General features: G+C 50.3%; 6 protein-coding genes across 6 annotated transcripts; 4 read left to right on the top strand and 2 right to left on the bottom strand.

Annotated features, from left to right (window-relative positions):
• Positions 1–5977: 5977 nt before the first annotated feature.
• On the top strand, positions 5978–7369 carry PV10_01267 (uncharacterized protein). Its single transcript, XM_016365449.1, has one exon. The coding sequence runs from the start codon at positions 6224–6226 to the stop codon at positions 6953–6955; it is 732 nt and encodes a 243-aa protein (XP_016229098.1). The 5' UTR covers positions 5978–6223; the 3' UTR covers positions 6956–7369.
• Positions 7370–8957: 1588 nt separating this feature from the next.
• Positions 8958–11730, top strand: PV10_01268 (uncharacterized protein). Its single transcript, XM_016365450.1, has one exon. It carries the CDS (start codon positions 10378–10380, stop codon positions 10702–10704), a length of 327 nt encoding a protein of 108 aa, XP_016229099.1. The 5' UTR covers positions 8958–10377; the 3' UTR covers positions 10705–11730.
• A 106-nt stretch (positions 11731–11836) lies between these two features.
• On the bottom strand, positions 11837–13020 carry PV10_01269 (uncharacterized protein). Its single transcript, XM_016365451.1, has one exon. It carries the CDS (start codon positions 12960–12962, stop codon positions 12150–12152), a length of 813 nt encoding a protein of 270 aa, XP_016229100.1. The 5' UTR covers positions 12963–13020; the 3' UTR covers positions 11837–12149.
• Positions 13021–13475: 455 nt separating this feature from the next.
• Positions 13476–16216, top strand: PV10_01270 (uncharacterized protein). Its single transcript, XM_016365452.1, has 3 exons — positions 13476–14170; positions 14284–15017; positions 15129–16216. The coding sequence occupies exons 1-3, from the start codon at positions 13809–13811 to the stop codon at positions 15995–15997; spliced, it is 1965 nt and encodes a 654-aa protein (XP_016229101.1). The 5' UTR covers positions 13476–13808; the 3' UTR covers positions 15998–16216.
• Positions 16217–16219: 3 nt separating this feature from the next.
• PV10_01271 (uncharacterized protein) lies at positions 16220–17594 on the bottom strand. Its single transcript, XM_016365453.1, has one exon. It carries the CDS (start codon positions 17297–17299, stop codon positions 16277–16279), a length of 1023 nt encoding a protein of 340 aa, XP_016229102.1. The 5' UTR covers positions 17300–17594; the 3' UTR covers positions 16220–16276.
• Positions 17595–18218: 624 nt separating this feature from the next.
• PV10_01272 (uncharacterized protein) lies at positions 18219–23005 on the top strand. Its single transcript, XM_016365454.1, has one exon. It carries the CDS (start codon positions 18511–18513, stop codon positions 22843–22845), a length of 4335 nt encoding a protein of 1444 aa, XP_016229103.1. The 5' UTR covers positions 18219–18510; the 3' UTR covers positions 22846–23005.
• Positions 23006–23103: the final 98 nt, after the last annotated feature.

The raw sequence follows: 23103 nt of genomic DNA on the forward strand, positions 1-23103 counted from the left end.
ACAAAAATACCACATTGCAAGAAGAGCCACGTCAGTCAGTCTGTCCCCCTCTCGCTCGGAGGAGCAATAACTTTGACGTTCTGCACCTGATCATCCTATCCGATCTTCGTTTCTCCCCATCACCTTGGTTCATCCACTCACTGGATAAACTCAGGGCTTATCCCACGTTTGGGTTCGAGTGGGGATTGCACAACTCTTCACGGTCTTTGGTTACAAAGTTGCAGGACTCGTAAGATATTCTCCTTTTTACTCGGACATATTGACCCATCCAGGGCATCCATGTCAACCAGCAACGTGGCTCAATGCTTGCTCTCCAAGGGCCACGTTGGGGCAGATAACAGATGGGGGCTGTATTTTATTGCTGGAACTCTGAAGCATGTTATGGACACCCTTCGTGCCTCCATGATCACGATATCACGATGATCATCATGACCATTGGTTCATGTCTCATGCCGGCAATCGACTCGTATCTGTACATGACCGTATGTGGAAATGTTTGCGGAAGTCAGTGCCCGAATCGAACGTACATTTAGCAACGAAGACCACTTATATTGGGTGATTGGGTGGTTGGTTGCCTTGGACCCTACTGAGGGGTCTGTGTGTTTGTGTATGGGTGGTTAGGACAATAAGGCCGACATAGGGGTCCGAGGGTTTGTAGTGGAAGGCCTGGCAGCCTGAATCATCGGTATGCAACCCCGAGGAAAGGTATTACGCAGGGTGCGCTCTGACTTACGCATCTGATAGGTTGTCTGATCGTTCATTTTTCCCTTTGAAGAAGGTCGATAGAAATACAAATCATAGAGGGAGGAGGGGCAAGAGGAAAGTAAGCTGTTTGGTTGGTAGCGATCGCATCCCTTTCTAGTGATTTCACAGGTGCATGTGAAAGTCCTCATGTTCAAGGGAAATATCGTGCGATCAGAGTCGCCTCACTTCTCCATCCTACTTACATTGTGGTGCAGGTAGAGACCGTCCCTACCATGTGCATCCAACCACCCTCGTGCTCGGAACTCGAGTCGAAACTAATCAGTGATTGATGATCAATTTGAGTTTCCGACCCCACGTGGGCCTCAACGACGAGCTGACGGTCTTCAAATGAAAGAGTCCTGAGACGTGACTGAGTCGTACAACTCTGTACGAAGACCGCGTGTATTGTCCTAGTGGAAGCATAGGAGGGTCCTGGATAGAATCAAAGGGTTTCGTATCGGAGAGCAGATGGCTGTATTCCCTCGAGAATCATGGCTGGCATACCTGGCACCATATCGCATAGTGGTTCTTGTGTGGTGAGATTGCCTCGTAGCAGGACTCGAACCGTAGAGTGAGACGATGCTATTGGACATCGACCGTTGGATCCGGTCACCCCATCAAGGTGCGGTCAACCACCTTTAACATGTCCTATATCAAATCAATCAGTGGAGGAACGAGATTAGAGATCTTCACCTTCCAAACCATCGTCCAATCAGCAACTCGAACGAAATCGGGGGTGCACATACAGGCGGCCAGAGGACAAGTTTCTTAAATCCGGCCTCGGTCAATCGACATTATTAAGCCTGGACAGTATCTCGTGGACAGGTGATTTGTTGATTGGTCACCCTGCTAATCTAGGGCGGAGATTTGACGGATCGTCGTGCTGGCTGGTAGCTTACTCAATCAACTGCCACGGCTTCGAATTTCGACATCCAGACACTTGCTGGTTTGCAAAAGCCTTCGATGCTAAGCTTTCCACCGATGGGAACCGTTCGCCAAAATGGATAGGATATTCTGCAATGGGGGCTAAGATACGGCCTGAATAGTCGGCCTGATGTCTGGAATTGTCTGGTTGGGTAACCTATAGCTAAGACGTTCAGCCGCTATTTGGTCTGTTCCGTAAAGGCCGTAGGGACAGTACAGGGAAGTGGATTTTGGAGACAAGATTGGCCAGGTTGGCTACTCAGCCCTACGTGCCCGGCCCAATACGGAAGGCGGCAGCGAGGAGATGTGGTGATCATAAGCCAAACCTGGAGTTTGAACATGGCATACAACGATGCTGTTGGATGGCTTCCAGTATCGAATGTATGCTTCTGCTTACGGCTGAGCCTGAGTGCGCTGGTGGCAAAGCGTCCCTGTCCAGTGCGGAATGCCACTGTTCCAGCTCGTTCTAGGGCGCAGACCTCAAGCAAGGGTTGAAAGAGTATTCCCTAGACTTCGGGTGCCATAGTAATCATTATGTTCAACCCGAGAGAGTGGTCCACCCGAGGACCGAGGAGCTATCATGACCCCATCTCGTGTAGTTAGCCGCGAGACGTACGGAGCAGGGTCCGCGGACCTTGATAGGGGCTCCCTTGCTGACCATAAGCGTGAGGTTGGAGGCATGTCGATGCTCCAAGGTTACTGAATTTGGTCAAGTAAGCGCGGTATGCAGACAGAGATAGCTCAACATCCCAGTATAGCCTAGGCCCGGCTGTAAGATGGCGAGGAGCAGACCAAAGGACATGAGTATATCACGTGATCCAATGGAGTTGCTGGCGGAGATGGTGGTCAGCAGCATCTCTCAGGCGTCTCACCTTTCCAGTACGAAATGAATCTGGTATGCGGCTCAAGCTCCCTGGCATCGGGATGAGCGATCTCACGGGCGTGGAAGTTCAAGCTCCACCATAGGATTGTCGGTGTGTCCTTTATGTGGAAATCAAGGGTCCAACCAGCTCAAGAGGCGAGCAAAAGTACAGAAGCTGACCGCGACAGGGATTTTAAGCCTTGTGCGTATCCCGTGGTTGCATTTGGCAAGGTGAGATATTGTGTCGAAGCTTGAGAGTCATACATCCTGGTTCCTGGTGCCTGGTTTGGAAGTCGGTGATAACCTTTTTGATTGCAATATATGGAGTAGACGTGAAAAGTACGTGGCACAGAATTAAGACACTTTCTCTGTGGAACTCTCTGACTCATTTTTCAGTCAGAATATCGACGTTGCCTGGGGAATTTGTGTTTGGGTCTTGTACAGCCACAAAGACAAAGAATGTGATGCTGCGTGGATCATGCATCATGCATGGCACGTATGCGTACGAGGGAGGCACGGGAGGATACTTTTTGTGGACGTGTTTGTATGTGTTCTAAGAATAATGCACTGCCCAGTCTCTAGGGCAAGCGGGGTTGATCTTTCCAAGTACATGGTTTCTGTCAATGCGGCAGGAGACGCGACAATACGATTGTCCAATCAAGGGTGGAGCGGCTAGGCACCAACTAACGGGACGGAAGCCACGAGATGAGTGGAAGGAGCCAGCCACAAAGATTGCCAAGTTCAGTTCATCCTTCGAGAACACTTCCATATTTGGAAGGCATAAGGCTTGTGCTCAACGAGTATTGGCTTCTTTGTGTGCACAAAGCGGGATGTGGGGTGAGCTAACGTTGCAATTCCTCCCAAGCCACAGTATTGCGGCCAGGCATCACAATTTTAAGCTCGATTGGATTGTCATGCCTTTTTGGGTGCTCTGTGCGAGTCATGCGTTCTAACTGCTTTGTATGCTTCTAAGGATATGCCAATTGTCCAGGGAAGCCACGCTTGAAACGTGTCAATGCAAACTAAAAATGAAGGCTCAGAAGGAAGCACATCATGTGCAGTTATTGCAAACGGCCAGAAGCTACGGCTTCTGCCAGATACCCAAAATATAACACGCGAACTGGATTGTCCCCGCGGAGGACCTGTTATCACGAGGATGATACGGGGATAAAGATGGTACGTCCTATGGTTGGTAGTTTCAGGATTTAAACTTGGTCTGGGGTGTTTCACGAATAGGCAATCTGGAGGTAATAATATTCCTCCGACTCACGGGTTTAACTGTTCCATGGCCCTTCTAGGGGATCTTACGCCCGGAAGACACAGATCAATCTAAGTCGGCCTGGGGATTGGGAGGAGCTTAGCGATTGGCTGGGAATACGTTTGTGCAAAAGCATAAGCGAGGAGCGCTCGCAAAAGTGCTTGGCCGGGCCATCTTATGCCCGGTGCGTGGAACTGGTTTGGGCCGACTCCAGGACCCCCAAGGTACGAAGTCGGCCGATTGCAGGTAGGAAATCAATCAATCAATCGCCCGACTGTCCGAGCTCCACGGACGAACCAGGCTCAATAATATCCACCAATCACAGCCATCATGCTCAGCATAACTCGATCCTCTCAAAGTTATTGAGATTTAAGGTTAGGCTACCACTGTCGCAGTCGCTGCATAACGAGAGTCAAGCCGGATACGAAACACGAATGACTGCACGTGTCTGTCACAGGTTCAGGTCGAAACGTCGATGCCTGGTAAAAGTGGTTCGATGAATACGTGGGTATTTACGAGGAGCAGGTGAAACCCAAAGAAAAAGCAATGCAATAGAGTGCACAATGGCATTTAGCCGTGGTGAATCTCCGGGTTAATAGTCAGCGTCACAATATTCCAGGTGCTCAACAGATGCAATGATAAGGCTGGTAGAACTGCGGGGAGCCAAAATACCAGCTGCAGACTGTACATTAGGTGAATACGAGGATGGAGGTGGGAAGCAGCTGGATGCACAAAGCGACAAATTGTAATTGAGCAATGCAGTGCAGCATGTCGATTGGGCACACAGTGAGGCTGGAACAACACGAAGCCTGGGCTTAGGGGAGTAACCAAATGAGGCAACTTCACTTGATACGTAGAAGTGCTGCTTGAGGAAAGTTCAGTAAAGGACAAGTAGAATGACGGAATTACACCCCATCGCTGCTTCAGGTATTTGCATGTGTTTGGAAGTCGTGGGGAACCGTGGAACTGGTTCGAAGCAGCGTGAAAATGGCTTACGAGAGCTGGCTTGATTGCCTAGGGAGGGATAGCGCCCAAAGAGGCATCATCATTACTGGAGGTTACACTTCTAGGTGACAATTTCACAAGCCATAGGCCAGAGGCCATAGGCGGGCTGACCAAGCCAACCCCCTAGACAGACCACTGATTGGCTTTCCCCAAGGTTTCTGGTACAACGATTTGCATTTCTCAGCAAACAGAGTCCAGACATGACGAGGTGGATTGTAGTAGCCCGCCGTTATTGCAAATCCTAGTAATCACAAAGGGCAACACCACCAAAATCGAGTCATTGGTAGTCATTATTACTTGTTGGTGGACCCTCAAACAGCAATGCAAATTTGAAGCTGAAATACGTGTTTCCAAAATACGACTAAGCACTGTAAGAGAAATGAAAAGTGACCTGAGATACTCCGTAGATTGCAGGTGCTCCATGGAAATGGAATGTCGAAAGCATCAGTGGGAGACCGGATACACGATTACACGAAGTCACCGGTTCGACCAAAAATACTAAGTTAATGTTATTTCTGTATCGGGGCCGACCTGCGAGGCCAGCAAGGCCAGCAGCGTCAGACAGGGTATAGCAGGGCAGTGAGAAGACACCTCGGGCAGTGAAATTTGGCGGTGGGTAAGGCAGACGGGTGAAAAAACCATCCGAGTGACAGGCAGCGCCGCCTGGAAAGTCAGGCAGCCGTAATAATGCAGTGCAGGTGGGCAATAATACTCGTACGGGGCCGGTTTTTAACTCCAGGGCCAGCAGCGAGATGCCTAATGACCAGTGCCCAGTGCCAGTTGCCCGCGGACTCAACTTACGGTCGGGATGTGTCTTGACAAGAATTCCGACTGTACCAAAAAGGTAGAGAGTGCAGAGTGTCATCACCTCATGCACAATCATCGCGGTCACCGCCTGACGAGACAACAGGGTCATGGTGGGCGGGTCAATCTGGCTGAGAAATCGTACGTTTTCCGGACGGGGCTAACGTAGCACCGCTGGCCACGGAATGTAAATACGAAGTTGACAGGGGGGTCGGTCATGCGTTAAGTCCACCCATCCTGACAGTGGAGCCGACGATGAGGAAGGAGGACCCAGCAGCAGGGGCCAGGGTGCGGACAGGGATCCTCATTCTTCGGCCTTTACGACTACCCGCTCGCTTCTTACTCAGGCACACTCAATATCCTAACGTTTATGCCACCATCTGATCTCAGCCCCGTGCTTTACAAAAGAATCCCCAGGCCCTCTCTTTTCGGCCCAGGCTTTTCCTTCCCATCATCACCATCCAACAATACAACAAGGCAAACATCAAACATCAAACATCGACATTGAATGCCCCGCCTAGAACAGCCTTGCTTGCAAGCCACGTTCCATCCCAGCCTAACATAACCGACCATCAGTGCCACCCCACCAAGTGACTCACAAATCAGAAGCCACTAAAAAAGTCGAAATGCCTTCCACCATCAGCTTTTCCGCTGTTCCAGCGAAGAAATCATCAACCCAATCCATCTACACCCGCCCAGCAAAGAAGCAGAAGATGAGCATCACTCAAACTTACTTCCTTGCTCACAGTGCCCGTGGTAAGCTCTCCAAGGAGGCTTCCCGGCCTGATCACGATCTCCGACTCCTGGTCGGACACGCCAACATGCTCGACTCGTTGATGCTTGACCTGGCCAACGCCGAACAGGAGCAAGAACGGTGGTTCAACAACATTGTCTCCGGTTCACAAGATGAAGAGGAGGAGCGACCACGACATGTCGAGACCATTGTCGAGGAACCTGAAGCCGATTGGGAAGCCGAGGATGCTGATTCCTCTGACGAAGAATCAGAGGATGAGGTCGAGGAATCATGGACCTCCAACGTGAGCTCCATGGAAGTTGACGCCGAGATGGACGACGAAGAAACACAAGACCTCACCCTGACTCGCACAGCCTCGCGACATTCTCCTCCCGAGTTGAGCCTCGACTCGGACTCGGACTCTGAAGATGAATCAATGCCATCTTCCCCACCTACAATCTCATTCGACGTGCTTAGCGAAAAGCAACGACAGGCCATCGCCACCACCTCATTCTACGATGCCAAAGAAACACAATCATTATCACCCGCAGATTCAGAGACCTTTGTCCAAGAAGGTTTCTACCTCCCCTCGAGGCAACAGCCAACCATAATCGCTGCCTATTGAGCAGGCTGATTGACCGCCCTCGAGATCTGATTTGCGAGCGATTTATATGAGCGTTTCTAGCGAACGGCATTCTTTACGACAAATACGAATGAGCATTGGCGCCCTGGGTTTTTTAATTTCACATTGGAAACAAATACTCCAATCATGTCTACATATCTCTACGGAGAACTCCATTCAGCAGCACCAGCCGATCGAACACAAGGACAAAGGCACCATCAATCGTTTGCAGAAGCAGTAGTCGTGGCCTTTAGCGCCAGCCTGTGGAAGCAATTCGCTTGAGCGGTAACCCAAGTCAAAGTCGTACGATAAGCTAATGCTCAATGACTCTACTCATGTACACTTTACTTTAGGTAGCTCTCCCTGCTTTCCAGGTCGAGACACTAAAATATGATTATAATATCTCAAACAAACACATGATCTCAATCTTCATTCCTCACTGTTCCTTTTTCATGCTTCTCCTCGACTCGTGACCCTTCGCCATCAAGCCACAATGCCACCTTTCACTCTTCGTACACACTTGAACAAGGTTCCCCATACTCTGGAACACACAAACATAACTGTCGTGACTTTGATGACTTTGTCAGGCGTGACTTCAGGGTCTGCAGATCATCGGCGCCTCGGATTCGCTTCCCTTAGTGATCGTCGGCACCTCGGACGCCTTGTACGGCCGAAGAAACCCGAGCCCCGCCCGTTCTCGTCCGCCAATCCTAGCCCTTCTACTACTAGCTAAGGATGACTCTTACTTCTGTTTTCCTTAGAAACTTTTGTGTGTGGCCTTGTGTCCTTATCCCCGGCCATGCACGGTCAAGGTCGAGAATGCCGGCTCGAGGACGATTTTGTCTCCGAGAGCGAGCGAGCGAGTACCTACGCACCCAGAAAAGTCGCCTACGTTCGGGCCCCAAAAAGCTTGGACAGAAGTGCTCTCTCGTGCCTCTCTACACTATCACCTCTAGACTCTCGTACTATCTACTCCGTATGTCCATGTGCACTGCACAATCCATCTCTACACTCACGCGTGACCCAAGCGTTAATAAATTTTCTTCCGTGGTTCCGGTCGAGACTGGGTTCCATCAACACCGTTTGTCACCGTCTCCAATCTCTACACTTCTATCTCGAAGTGCTCTACTGCTATGCTGTACATAATCGCGTCTTTGCAAAGTGCACACGTGCAAAAGTCAAAGTCATTAATCTCGACTTAATTCGGAAGGTGGCCCCTTCGTTCTGATGCACGAACAGTCAGAAAATCCCAAATTCAAATGATTTGTCCACACGGAATTTGTGTAGCGTCATTGGTAAACCCACTGTTCCCTAGAGACTTTGTGCTTACGGCAGCATTGATTTGACTTGGTGAGGACCACACAGATGGCACAGGACCAATGTGGGCCCCCAATACCCCCTCTACGATCGCGATCGCGGTGACCCTACTGGCCCCCAAGTTTCTGCTTTTGTAAGCTCGTACATAGTTCACATTATTCAGTGTGGACAACTTAATTTGACCAGCCTTGTTTGTCGTCGTCGACGAAGGCCTGATTGACGACAATACTTGGTTTGCCTTATGCGCAAGACTTGTCGATCAACCTCAAGATACATGATGCATGTGTGCTCTCGCTACAAGATCCGATGCATGAAGAGGTATACCTTCCGAGTACTTTTGGGCAGGAGTCTATCCGAGTCTGAGTGAATTTCTAAAGCGAGGGAGGGGGAATTAGTCATGGTAGGTAGGTTCCAACGGGGGTAACTGGCGACGGGCGACGGGCGACGGGGACTCACTTGTCAAGCTCGGGGATTCCCCCAAAGATCGACGCTCATAGCTCGTTTCTTGGGTGGTTGGACATGCTGACTATTGGGCACGTGCCAAAGATTGGCAAAAAGGTCTAGACCAAGTTACATGTGATCTGGATACACGTGACTTCACTTCGAAGTTCGGCTAAGTTACCCAAATATTAAGATGTCCTCCAAGGTGTCAGCACGCCAAAGGATCTTCACGAATTTTCAGTGTTGGGATTCATCGCCTCAACAACTGACTGATGATGCTACAGATGCATCCTCACAATCTCTCAATGGCCTGCAAGACCTTGACAATACTACGCATCACGGGATTTGAATGTCACGTATGTTTCTGCAACCTCGTCATGATGCTACCAGCGCTTACCACTGCTGCAACACTGTCCTGCGCGGCTGGCTCACCAAGTTGCTTACGAGAAGATGAGAGCTCTGGCTTGACCCTATCATAATGATCCCGAAGTTGTGTGCCGCCAGGTATGATGTCGATGGCCCCTCAAATTTGACCAACAGGCGCCTATCGCCTCTGCCCTGTCGCCCTGCAACTCCAGCGGTGGGTTTTCGTTTCACTGCACACTACGCCCTGCACGCTACGCACTACGCGTCAGTTGGGGGTCGACACTCTGCTTCTTCTGGTTCCACTTGATCCACATGACCGTCGTCTCGAAATTGATCAGGCCCTTTTAGCCGACAAGAGACATCAACCTAAACCTTGGGCAGCTAAGATTCGTGGGCCTGTCCTACCTGTTCTTGCAACTTCTAACCGACGAGGCTCGCATGAACTCAACCGTCGAGGCTTCAGGATGCATGCGAATGGGTGAACGCCGGCGAGACACTCAGGCAGAATACAACCATCAGCGGTGAGCTCTTTTGGAATGCGGTTGTACTATGCAGTGATGAGCTTGGAGGCACGCCTTGGGCTAAGTCTATGCCCCCATCTTCCTGAATTAGCCCAGCCTTGTAGATCTGGGAAATCACTACGGCGAGTGTGTTTTGAGAATGAAACAGCTTCGAGGGGCCAAGATGAGAGCGATTTTCCACGATCAAACTAAGTAAGTGTCTCACACCTCGAATTCGGTCAACATCGAAGCCCTGAGAGCGATCTTGGCCTCAGATACCTCTGATATCGGGGCTCTTTACGTGTGTCACAGTGAATATGCACGACATCTCGAAAATGGGTCATCATCGTTCGTCTGCTGAAAGTACAACGAGCGGGGGCTAGCTCAAGTCGTTATCCTAATGGGTGCAATCCTTCCAGTAGTATGTGTTGTTTCAGACGTGAGTCAAGACCGAAGCTTGAGAGACAATCAAGGACACCACTCTGAGATCCGGGCTTCTCGGTGTGGACACGGTTCTTTCACGGTGCAAATCGTCCTACCGATGGCCGTGTCACCGATGAGATGGATGCCGTTGACCGAGTCCAATGGCTTAAATCAATGGATCTCGATCAGTTTCATCCGGGGCATGTTGCTTGAGCACTGTTGCTGAGAAGGCCCGCTAGAAAGCTGAGTGAGCGATTGATCATCCGACTAAGCCCATCACTATACCAAAGGGGAAGGCTTGGCATTGCTTCTCCTACTTCACGGTCAATCGGCATTCCTCAAAGCGCATTCCCAAACAAGAAACACCACTATGCCTAAATGACACCTGGCAGAATTGCAGCATCTTATCAATCAGAGTCAATCGAAGCTTGTCCTATCACATTGTCTCATTGCTCCATCCTGCCTCGACCTTGGAACAACGAGACAAACAACATTGACGTCGAAGCACTCGTCACATTTACAGCCCCGCTCATCACAGGACACGCTGCGTGTACCAGTAAGTCCTCGAGAGCTTATCCATGCTCCCTGGTACCAGTCCTTGGCAGGTCGGCGAACTTGGCGATGATGTGGTGTCTGGTGAAGCCTTGTTCACACATTGATCCTATTGACATCCAGAGACCCACGCTCCCAAACAAGCCTACGTAGCTCACAGACACCATCATGGGCGCTACGTACCCGCCTAGCTCTTCCCCACAGGTCTACTTTACTGCCCTCCATCAAGCGAGCATCATCCAACCCCGTCGACCTATCACACATTTAGCCTGTGTGGCCTGCTAGCTCCCGTCCGGATGATGATGCAAGAGAAGGTTCGAAGAACAAACTAAGCAGAAGCCTCCTTCGTTTGTCACCCACCCTGCCACCTCCACTTCACTTTCACCAGACCTCTTCTGGCACGATCGAGATTTGAGACTCCCGTTGTCTCAATCTGCAAAATCCCAAGGAGTCCTTTGACCGCCCTTCTGTTATGACTGGTACCCATTTACCCAAATGAGAAGGCGTGCAGGTCCTCCGTGCAAACGGCTTCGGGACTTTCCACGTTATCCACCTTCTTAAAGCCACGAGTTGATTCGTCCGGGTGTCATTCTCAATAAGGTTCGTCTCCATAATACTGAGGCTTCTTCTAGGGTTGGCAGCTCAGCCATTCAGCCTTGTCATAATGTTCTCCTGGGTTGTCATCCGAAGTGGCATCGGTCCGGGGCCTCCACTCAGCCACCCACCTTGCAAGGCTCTTTAAGAAATGAGATGTTTGTTTTTGCAGATCGGCGAGTACGTCAGCGCGTCAAAAAACGAATGTGGTGTTTGCTATGGGGTCACAAGATGTAACTCAGCCTATCTCTCGATACAACTGGATGCCTACACCGCGTCAAGATGGATCCCTCCTCGGCGATAGTGCCATGATCGGAAAGAGCCGTACTAGCAAGCGGCCACTTAGTGGGTCTGCAGGACACTGCAAGCTACTGTACACACAGTAGATGATGCTCTCAGAAACGAGAATAGCCGAAAACATATGCAGTCAAGTTAGACGGAGGTTCATTACTGGAAAAATGCAAATTAGCCTTTGCTTTGCTAAGGGCTGTCTCCGCGGAAATTTTTCACGACAGAGGTCCCAGTCCCAGTCCTAGCGTCAACCAGCATTGACTCTTGTGGCCCCCCATTATCCTGCATGTGCGTACGCTTTCCTTAGAGCGCAACTGGGGTCGGTGACCACGGTGGCCGCGCTTCGAGAGACAAGACATACTTGCAGTTGTCTTGGTTTGGGCGTTGGACTCCCTATGACGTTTGGCTTGCTCTCGAGCGATACCGATACCCACCCACAGCCTTGTGTGCAACAACATTACGATGACTTCGGGGTCCATCGTCGGGATGCTATTGTAGAACAGCCAGATTTGTGAGCATTTTAGATATGAGGTCTTGCCGCTCTACATCCAAAACGACTCTGAACAATACCAAATACGATGTTGATACCTGACCAGCCTTGTTGTATCAACATTACAACACCTAGGTATCTCTCTTCATGCTCAGTAGATCGATAGCAGTGGCAGTGTCACTACCTATTCAGGTACCTAGTTACTTAGGTTCTCTACTCTGCTTCACTTCTTATCCTCACCCATCCCTTGCATGATCCACTGACTCCCCTTTTTGGCATGTTCCTCAACCTTCTCCTTATCACGAAGCAACTCCTTAATCTTGAGCGGCTTAGGAATATCACAACCCTTCTTAACCGTCGGTCTCGCATACAACATCTCCTCCCACTTCTTCACATTCGGAAACTCATCAATATCCACGCCCGCCCACCCCGCATAAATCACCCAACTCACCGCCGCAATATCCGCAATCGAGATATGATCCCCCACCAAAAACCCCGACTTTGACTTCTGCAGATGATTCTCCAACACCTTGTACAATCTCCGACTTTCATTCGTATACCTATCCATTCCATATTTAATCCTCTCAGGCGCATAACGAACAAAATGGTTCGCTTGACCTTGCATGGGTCCCAACCCTCCTGCTTGCCACCATACCCAATTGTTGACTTCGTATGCTTCGCGCGAGCCTTGAGGATAGCTGATTACGTGATCGTGATCGTATTGTTCGGCCAGATATTGGAGGATGCTGCCGCCTTCAAACAGGCGGATTTTTGATCCGTCAGAGAATGTATCGGTGATGGCGGGGATGCGGCCATTAGGGTTGATTTCAAGGAACCAGTCTTCCTTTTGTCGGTTGGTGGAAATATCAATGTGCTCGAGCTTGTATGGAATACCCAGCTCTTCCAGAGCAATGGTGATTTTGATCCCGTTGGGAGTTGCGTCTGTGTAGAGCGTGATATCGGGTTGTCTTCTTCCTGCCATTGTTGATGCGAATCGAGGCGTGATATGAGATCCAAGTTGTAGGAGTCGTTTCATTGTTGAGGGAGAGTGGTGCTCCTATGTACTCCGTGAATTACTAATCGATGTCCTTGAGACTTGATGTCATTTTGGTAGCAAGTCACGAGGAAGGATGACCAATTGGATGATTTTCGGATGATTTTCTCTCCGCTCCGAGTCTACCACTACTGATAGTGCACGTGACTACCACTTCCGATTCAAAGTCCCGTGATGACATCTCCAATCGCCAATCGCCTCAGATCTGAATACGAATAGGACGGAGATGTCTGGAGACGGGTACATGAACGTCAGTTTGAACTTCGTAGACATGTCATTTTTTTCGTCACAAGCCCGCAATATCGTGGTACACACGACCCTTTCCGAGTTAAATCCATGAGATGATATCTCCAACCAACGGATTCATTCCCCGCGTCAAGCAAGCGTTCATCAAGCCTGAGCCAAGCAAATGCGTCATTGGCTCCGTTTCGCCCTTCGTCATTGATTGACATTTTGTGAACTCTGTACTCTGAACCATGAACTCAACTCTGCGACCTCCGCCACATTTAATTCTCCCTTTGAGCCGGTATCGATCATCCTCTCCGCCCTACCGCAAATCCTGAAACTCTCTCCCCAATATAAAGAATGCTTTCCTCATCGAAAGAGATAAATGCATGGTCCTACGTGGCGAATATTGTGAGCTGCAGCGACCTTTGACCGCTTCTACAATTTGGTCATCTCACCGCCGCATCTTGCATCTTCGTGGGACGGCACGATATGCCTCCGCAGACTGCAACTACACTGTAGTATTCCTGGTCCTTCGATGGACGATAGACTACCACTTCGCAGTGTATTTCATTATCTACAGGTGAAACTGAATCGGGCAACATGACTCCTCCTTCTACTTCTCATCATACCGCCGGCCCTTCGTCCGCCCATGACTCTAGCACCTTTCCTCATCGTCGATCCTCCTCGTCGACGCGGAGAAAGCCATGGCAATATTCCCATCAGGCGTCATTCCACTCGAATCGCTCGGCCCCAGATGCTGAGGAAGTTCGACGTCTCTCTGAGCATGTCACGCGCCAATCGACTCGAACGTCACACCGTCGAGTTGCAAAATGGTACAAGATTCGTTGGTTCAAAGGCGTGCTGGATGATATCAGGAGGAGGGCACCATATTACTGGAGCGATTGGAGTGATGCTTGGGATTATAGAGTTGTCCCTGCGACTGTGTATATGTATTTTGCAAAGTAAGTAGGTCAAAACACATATGTGATCTGGATGGATTGTCCCCATAGCCGTTGGGAAGAGAAGGTGTTCGGTTCATTTCTTTCAAAAATACTAACCATATCCTATCCATCAGCATCCTCCCCGCCCTAGCCTTCTCTCTCGACATGTTCACCAAAACCGATAATTCTTATGGCGTCAACGAAGTCCTATTAGCTTCAGTCCTCGGCTGTGTCGTCTTTGCTTGTCTCGCAGCCCAACCACTAGTCATCGTCGGCGTAACTGGCCCCATTACCGTCTTTTCCTACACCGTCTACGACATCGTCACACCCCGTGGAACCGACTTCTTCGCCTTTATGGCCTGGATTGGAATCTGGTCCTTGATCATGCACTGGATCCTCGCCATTACCAACAGTTGCAACGCCCTGACCTACATCACCAGATTCAGCTGCGATACCTTTGGCTTCTACGTCGCATTCATCTATCTTCAAAAAGGTATCCAAGTCTTGACCCGACAATGGGAATTGGCTGCTTCCGACAGTGCATATGTCTCCATCATGGTCAGTCTCCTCGTTCTTGGATTCGCATACGGATGTGGCCTTATTGGAGAAAGCAACCTTTTCCAACGCCATGTGAGGAAATTCATCGAGGATTATGGCACGCCTTTGACGATTATTTTCTTTACTGGATTCGTTCATATTGGACATATGAGGGATGTGGTCATTGAGACTTTGCCAACGAGTAAGGCATTCCTTCCAACGACGGATCGTGGTTGGTTGGTCCATTTCTGGAATATGAGTGTCGGTGATGTATTCCTGGCGATGCCGTTTGCCATTCTCCTGACGATATTGTTCTGGTTCGATCATAACGGTCAGTACTTGTCTTCCTCTTCCAATCGGAATTATATAAACATCCATCCACCCATTCATTAATCATCCATCGAACAACACATTGCTAACGAATGATTCGATTGATCCACAGTCTCCTCCCTCATCGCCCAAGGCACCGAATTCCCGCTCCGCAAACCCCCCGGTTTCCACTGGGACATATTCCTCCTTGGCCTGACCACCGGCATCGCCGGTCTCCTCGGCATACCATTCCCCAACGGCCTCATCCCGCAAGCCCCCTTCCATACTCAATCCCTGTGCGTGACTCGACAAGTCGTCGACGAAAAATCATCCGGTCATCTCATCCGAGTCACAGACCACGTGGTGGAACAACGAGTCTCCAACCTCGCCCAAGGCCTTCTTTTCCTCGTCACCATGACCGGCCCATTACTAATTGTTCTGCACCTCATTCCACAGGGTGTTCTCGCCGGTCTGTTCTTCGTGATGGGCATGCAAGCACTCGTCGGCAATGGAGTGACGCAGAAAATATTGTATCTCCTGCGAGATAAGGAATTGACTAGTTCATCGGATCCGCTTGCGCGATTAGATCGACAGAGTTCGATTTGGGTTTTTGTGTCGTTGGAGTTGATTGGTTTTGGTGCCACGTTTGCAATTTCGCAGACGATTGCGGCGATTGGGTTTCCGGTTTTTATTATTTTGCTGATTCCCTTGCGGACCTGGTTGATGCCCAAGTGGTTTCGAGAGGAGGAGTTGAAGGCGTTGGATGCGCCGACGGCGGGTCCGTTTGTGATGGAAAGTGTGGGTGGGGCGTATGGTGAGAGTGGGACGACGACGCCAGGGTCAGATGACAATGGTGATGATGAGATTGCTGTGGTGGAGGATTCGTTGGAGAGGGGTGAGAGCTATGAGTTGAGTACGACTTCTGGACCTGAACGGACAGCGAGTCGATTAGATGGCAATGCTGGGATGAGAAGGAGGAGTCGAGGTTCGTTACATCAATGAATGAAGACTTCAGGATTCGTTGATTGGACTATGCTTGGAGGTAGATTCAAGCTGAATGGGTTGGATATACACAATCTGGAAAGACCGAGCGCAGAGGACAAAACTAGAGAGAAAGAAAAGAGAGAGGATTCGTAGATATGAGAAGTGCCACATTTTGGCAGAGGGATAAACAGATCGCTGCATATATGAAAACAGATTTGAGCAAATGCTAAAGAGAAAAGATATCGTCTTAGGAGTCATCTCCCAGTATCATTTTATTTTATTGTGCGGAAAGCTATCCTAAGCTGGGATCGCCTTCTGCTTGCCCTTGTTATTCTTATCATCTTGATCCTCATCAGACTCGTCATCATCGTCATCGTCATCATCATCAAACCCAGCAAATCGTCTTGTTGGCTGAGTCCGAGCCTCAGGCAACAGATGCGACGGAATCTTGAGACGTTCTTTCAGAACCCAGATAGCATCTACATCGCCTCTTTCTGCTTCCTCCCTTAGCCTGGCCATTTCCGAACCATCAAGTTCCATGACATCGTCCTCTTCGCTATCCTCCTCACTCGCACCGGCCGACCCTCCGCTTCCACTACTTTCATCTTCTTGCCGCGAGGACGATTTGCCTTTGCCTTTACCCTCGGTCTCAATCGCCAACATGGCTTGCTTGACCGCATTCCTCACATTCTCACCCACCTCTTCCTTCTCATCGACCCACTGGTCACTAAGTCCCTTCCGTCGGCCGTCAGGACCTTTACCTGCCCTCATGTCTGCTTCTCTCTGTTCAGCTAGGTCGATGACTTGTTCCCATCGCTTGCGCCTTTCTTCTTTCTCTTTCTTGTCCATCTCAGGCTTTGTGGCCAGGTAGGTGGCTAGATTCTTCGCCTCAGTGATGGTCCGCATCCGTCGTCCGTCCAGGTTCCGGGCGCTACCATTTGCGGCTTCAGCATTCTGACGCTTTTTGCGAGCAGACATACGTCCTCCTGCAGCTCGCAGTTGAGAGCCAAATCCTCCCTTGCCACCGACAAGAGGCGCCGAGAGGCGTAAAGAGAGGAATGAGGAGCTCCCAGCATCCTGACATGATGTAGATGGCGATGTGAGATCGCCTAGTGTCACTGAAGGGGTATCGTAAATGGGAATGTTGGACGTCGAAGTCAAAACGAGACGAGTCTCGGTGGGGAAAGGCTTCGGCAGGACATGTCGAATAGAGGAAAAGAGGTCTGCAAGGGAAGTCGATGCAGGCAAGGGCAGACAAAGTGTAGGAGGAAGCGACAGGCCCGGAAATGAATCCAACAGGACATTGACCACAGGTTCCATATTGCGTCAGCAGGTTTGGTGGGCGATTTGAGTGTGCGTCTGGATGTCTTGCAGGGATTGCCGAGTTCGAGTGGTAGGATGATGTGTAGTTGAAGATGGACTCTACCTAGAAGAGTTCACAAAGGGAACGAAGGTGTCTGGATGTTCACTCCCGGTGGAGATAGTTGTCACAAAAGGCCTGCCAGAAACGGCATGAAACAGATCACGTCAAGAGATGTGGAGGGTGGTGGGGTGATGGTGGAACAGGATCTGTTTGTAGAGGCGATAGTGAACAAATAAACAAAGCGAGATGATGAACCTCAAACATTGTGAAAATTGTAGGTTTTTGCAGGCTGAATCAACCACCTGCAGTTAGAGCCCCAGGGCGGCTGGGCATCCGCATACATCAAGAAGCCTTGCAGGTGAGGGGACTGGTGGCCATTGGTCGAAACTTAGGCATCCACGGCATCTTCAGAGCCTTGAGTGTCCCTGTAGGCCTGGGAGTCCTGGAGCTTGGTTCTCCAACCAGAGGTGGCCAATGAAGCAATCAGGACGAGAATCCCGAACGTGGAACTGGTTGGGTTGGAACTGGTTTAACTGGAGCAGCTCAAGCCTGGTTAAAAATGGTTAAACAGATCGCCGAACCGAGCCCCTCAGGTACCTCGTCGAGGGGTCATCTTCACTTAAAATTGCAAGCGACCACCCTTACCCTTCCCCGTTGGCGCCCCTCGGCCCCCCTCTGGACATGCTGGAGGAATTGGCAGACTGACTTACTACTACTGACTGGGACTGCAGCAGATCAGCACCGCCGCATTGGGAGGAGAGAGGGGGAACCACTGAGACCAACTGGGACCTCGTATTGAGAAAGCCACTTTACACTTCACACGACAATTCCTGACTTTTTGGCTTACACGCGTCTCGTCGTCGCAAACCCGTCCACGAAAAATTCCCTTCCCCTTGAGGTTCCCGCACATCAACAACAACAATTATCAGAATCCTGGCCTGCAGCACCTGGCATAACCTCCGTGACCGTCACTTTCCCTCCATCACAGCTTGACCCATTTTCCAGCCAGCTTATCAAAGTCAATGCGGAGACGCGGCGCACTGGCCCCTGGACCCGATCCACTGCCAGTTACCATCTTGGAAGTCAGCATCACTGCCGCCGTGTACACTGTCACCGAAATCAGAAATTGATATTAGCCGCTCAGCTTCGCAATTAAGGCTTTGTGACAATGCCGTGGCAGCCCTTGCCACTGTCATACGCGGTTGCCATTTATCCCTTTCAACCATCCTCGTCGCCGGCTGAGCTTCCACTTCAAATTGGCGATCAGCTTTATGTGATCGAGCAAGGCGGGAAAGATGGTTCCTGGTGTCGGGGTTATCTAGTAGCACCTCCAACGTTACTATCCTCTCTAACCTCTGGAGTTCGCACCATTTCCGATGCTCGCGTATTTTCTGGCATCTTCCCGCGATGCTGTATCGATATTCGCGAACAATTGGGACAGGCTCCCCCTCTCCCAAAGCAGGCAGGGCAGCCAAAGCCCCCTGCCCCAGTGCCAATGTTGAAAATCGGCGATGAATCACCAACATCATCCGCCGAACCCTTGGTGGATGAGATCTCCAGCTGTCTTAGAGAATGGTACATTCTCCACCTGCCTGATCTCGTCCTACGACGGGAATATCAGCTGCTCGACAAGATGTCCGAGTTCTCCACACGTCTGGACTACGCTCGACGAGAATTGCTGAATGATGTTCTGACGACCCAGGAACGAATAGGAGTTCGAGAACAGGCGGTATGGGATTTGGCTCGAGGCAATAAGATGCTCAGTGGCGACATCATTGTCAGAGATCCTCACCAGCATGGTCGGTTACTAACTTCAGAGGATTCGGCGATTGAGGTCACCAAATTACAATCAGTCATGGGTGTCCTCGATGGCACACCAGCAGAAAAGTCAAAGGTTACCTCTCTCCACCATGCACTACTGGAAGTTAAATCTGTTGCTGGTTCAGACTTGGACCAAGTCACTGTGAGCCTTTCGTTGTATCAGAAGAACGAAGAGGGCACGGTATCTTCTTTTTCCGAGGCATTCACATCTCTTGCTTCAGCTAAGATTAAGACTCTCTTCTCTGATCTCGGTTCTCGAGACATTGCTTCCGACGGTCAGCTATATCTAGTCGCCAAGGTAGTGGTGCCGGAAGCCCCACGCAAGGCCAGGAAAGTCGTAGCGGAGCGACCGCCATCAAGAAATGGGACAGTTCGAAGTCAAAGACAGTTGTCCCTTAACAAGCGGCGATCGAGTCTGCTTTTTGGGAAGAAGAAGAATGCTGAACGACCACAATTGGGCCAGAATGGTCGTGTCACGCCTCAAACTGCCAGAGCCTCCACACCGACTATCATAGAGGACGAGGAAGATCCACCTCCGAACAGACCGCCAGCACCGCCAGTGCCCCGTACTGTGGGAGTGGGGATCTTGGACGTCGCCGAGATCATGAGGAACAATCGCTCGATTGAGGAGAGTATAACCATCTGGGCCTCACCTCAACGCGAAGACGAGAAAGGTCTGGAAGATGACCCCGTTATAGCACAGCTCCTCAATCATTCGGGCAAGAACTTTGTGATTTCAAACAGAGTTTCTTCGGTCAATATTAAACTCACATCGTTCGCTGCGCCAGATGCAGACACTCTTATCAAGAACAATCCGACCTCGATGCATTTAGTTGTCAAGACACAGAAGATGGGCTTTTCAGAAGCCCCCTCAAAACCCCGTCATGACATTTATTTCAGACTCAACAAGGCTCTTGTCGGCCCAAACGCTCACCTGTCACACCCGGAACTTGGTATCGCACCACTGAGAAATACTGCACTAAAGAATTTGCAGCTGACCATGGAGGTCCGAGATTCTTCTGGCCGCCGTGTCGAACATTGTATCTTCCCATCATCAAACGGAGCGGGTGTAACGGCGTTTCGCACAAATGCCGTCGAGCATGATTCTCGATGGGACCAGACCCTTTGTCTCCGCATTCCGACCAACAAGGTCAGTGACAGTCATCTTGTGTTGAGCATAGCAGACGCCCCGGAGTTCCCCTTCGCTTTGGCTTGGATGCCTCTGTGGGATCAGCAGGCCTTCATCAGCGATGGAGGCCATTCTTTAATTCTCCATGCCTATGACAAAGTCACGTCTAGCATTATCCAGGGCAAGGGGGCCTACCTCTCCCTGCCCTGGAACAACGCCAATTACAAGACCGTCTTCGAGGGTGCAATGACACATGTTGCCTCAGTCGAAGTGGAGACAGTCTTGTGCAGTACCGAGTTTTCTCAGGATCGTACACTGGCATCTCTGATCAGCTGGAAGCATCAATCATCTGTGAAACTGCTGGATATTCTACAGAAGGTCACTTTTGTCCCGGAAATTGAAATCGTCAAACAACTCCGGGAAGTCCTGGACGCTTTGTTTGGGGTGTTGGTTCACAAGTCGGGCGAATCAAAGTTTGAGGACCTGATATTCAACGATATCGTCTTCGTTCTGGGAATTGTCCATGATAGGAGGTACAATTTGGGCCCTCTGGTGGATCAGTATACCGAAAACAACTTCCGCTCTCCCTATGCTGCATCTGGACTCATACGCAGTTTTACTAGACTCCTGCAAAGTGTTTCTGACCCTCAGAGTGCCCGAGATATGAGAGCGCTTTTCAAAGTTGGGCGAATGTTTATGAAGATTGTCATCACTTCATACCAGCAGCGGCGATTTGGGACTCAGGCGAAAGATGTTGAAGACAAGTACTCGCACTTTAGGGAAGATATGCAAGCCATCCTTTTTGGATTGCAGATGATGATGCGCAGTGAAACAGCGGCATTAGTGGGAAGCAAGACTCTTCTAGTTCAACAGTTCCACACCTGGCTACCAGAATTGTTACCTGCCTTCTCCAGAGAAGAAGTCATGCAGATCGCGATTGACTTTATCGATTCTTGCGACGGCGCCACAGGTAAATTGTTCTTGTTCAGGCTGGTCTTGATCTTGAACTACACCAAATTGGACCAGATCTGGGTTGAAGATCAAGACAAGGAGCTTCTAGTCGAGAACTGTGTCAGATGGCTCAACCCATGCTGGTCACCTAATTCCGTCACAGATGTGTGGCATGAACAAGTGCGGTTGAGCTGTTCGGTGGTCGCCCAACTGATGCGGTTCCCAACCCATCATCTGCAGGACTTCATGCCGAAGCTCATCTCCGCATACTGCTCAATCTCAAGTGAGCCCCCGACAAAGAAATGGGCCCTTTCGCTCCTGTTCTCTGAGCAATATCCACTGGTCAGCAAACCGGCTGAAAGCAACGACCAATTTGACGAGGCTCTTCTCGAGCTGTCTGCTCTCATTTCGGCCATTGCGAAATTGAGACCAACTACCGCCCCGAAGCTTGAACAACAAGACTTGTCCGAATACATATTGTCGACATTGACGGTATTGCGGTCGTTGTTGAAGAATGACGCTTGCCCGTCATCGTGGCTCAGTCTACACATATACAATCATGCCTCAGCCCTCACTATACTTGACCATCTCTCGACACTTCTAGTCTCATACTATCTACCTACACCTGAGGATGCTGAATCATTCGACATGCAGTTATGGAAGTCGTTCCTTGATACACTGATCAATCTTGTATCTTCGCCGGCGCTCACTCTGGAGCTGTTTCCTGAACAAAAGAGACGGGCGGTGTGGAAGATTGCCGGTGACGTGCGACAACATGGAGCCGAGTTGCTTCGCAGGAGCTGGGAGAGCTTAGGATGGGAAGCAACAGCTGATGATCAACGCCGGTACAACATACGCAAGTTAGGAGGCTATCAGGTACAATATGTCCCTAGCCTTGTTGGACCAGTCATCAGCCTTTGTTTGAGCATGCACGAAGGATTGCGGAAAGTTGCGGTAGAAATTTTGCAAACCATGATCATCAGCGAGTGGGCACTCAGCGAGGATCTGGAACTTGTGGAAACAGAAATCATTGGTGCGTTGAACACAACTCTCAAGGCCAAAGCCGTGTCGGCCAACGAAGCCATGGGACGGAAGTTCTTTATTGCAGAACTGCTGGATCTATTCCAGACGATCGCGAATCAACCGGACGACGCGCTTTGGACAGCATTGGAAGAACTTGTTGGCACGATTGAAGAACTGGTAGACCTCCTTACCTCGTCTGAGTCGGAGCATGGCTCCACGGGCGCAGCTGGTGCCACGACGAATGCCAAAACACGAACCAATGGCCACGGGCCTGGCAAGGACAGCGACTCGCAAACCTCTGAGTCGAAAGAACTTGATCGAGCACGCCGCAGCATTGATGGCTTGAGCCCGACTTCTCAGCAGCAAGGGCGCGAAAGAGCATATGGAGTTCATGCCCTAGAGTGTTACAAGCAGCTTGCAGACGAATATGAGAGGAATGGAGACTACAAACGTCTAGCCAAGACATATCGAGCGATCGCAAGGATTCATGAAGCGAGGGCCACGAGCCGACTTGCTGGTGGCAGGGATCTCGTCAATGGACGTGGTCGACTAGACGAGGAGCTCGAAGAGGATCCCTGAGGTATGTGTCCTCGCAGTACCACGGAAGGAGATTGGGTGGAAATGCAGTAAGAGGTCACTGGGTACCAGGGACCAGGGGACGATTTTGGGCTTGTTGATTCAACTTTGTGCGAGTATGTGATTATTAGCCAAGTTAGTAGCCTTGAGCGCCCGACTCAGACATATATTTCGAATTAAATTCTTTGTATTTGCTTGATTTTTGATTGTGAGACAAAGTGCCTGATCCTCCAATGCCTCCTTTAAAGTGACACGAGTGGC

This window comes from Exophiala mesophila (assembly GCF_000836275.1).
Source record: "Exophiala mesophila strain CBS 40295 unplaced genomic scaffold supercont1.1, whole genome shotgun sequence".
Lineage (NCBI taxonomy): Eukaryota > Fungi > Ascomycota > Eurotiomycetes > Chaetothyriales > Herpotrichiellaceae > Exophiala > Exophiala mesophila.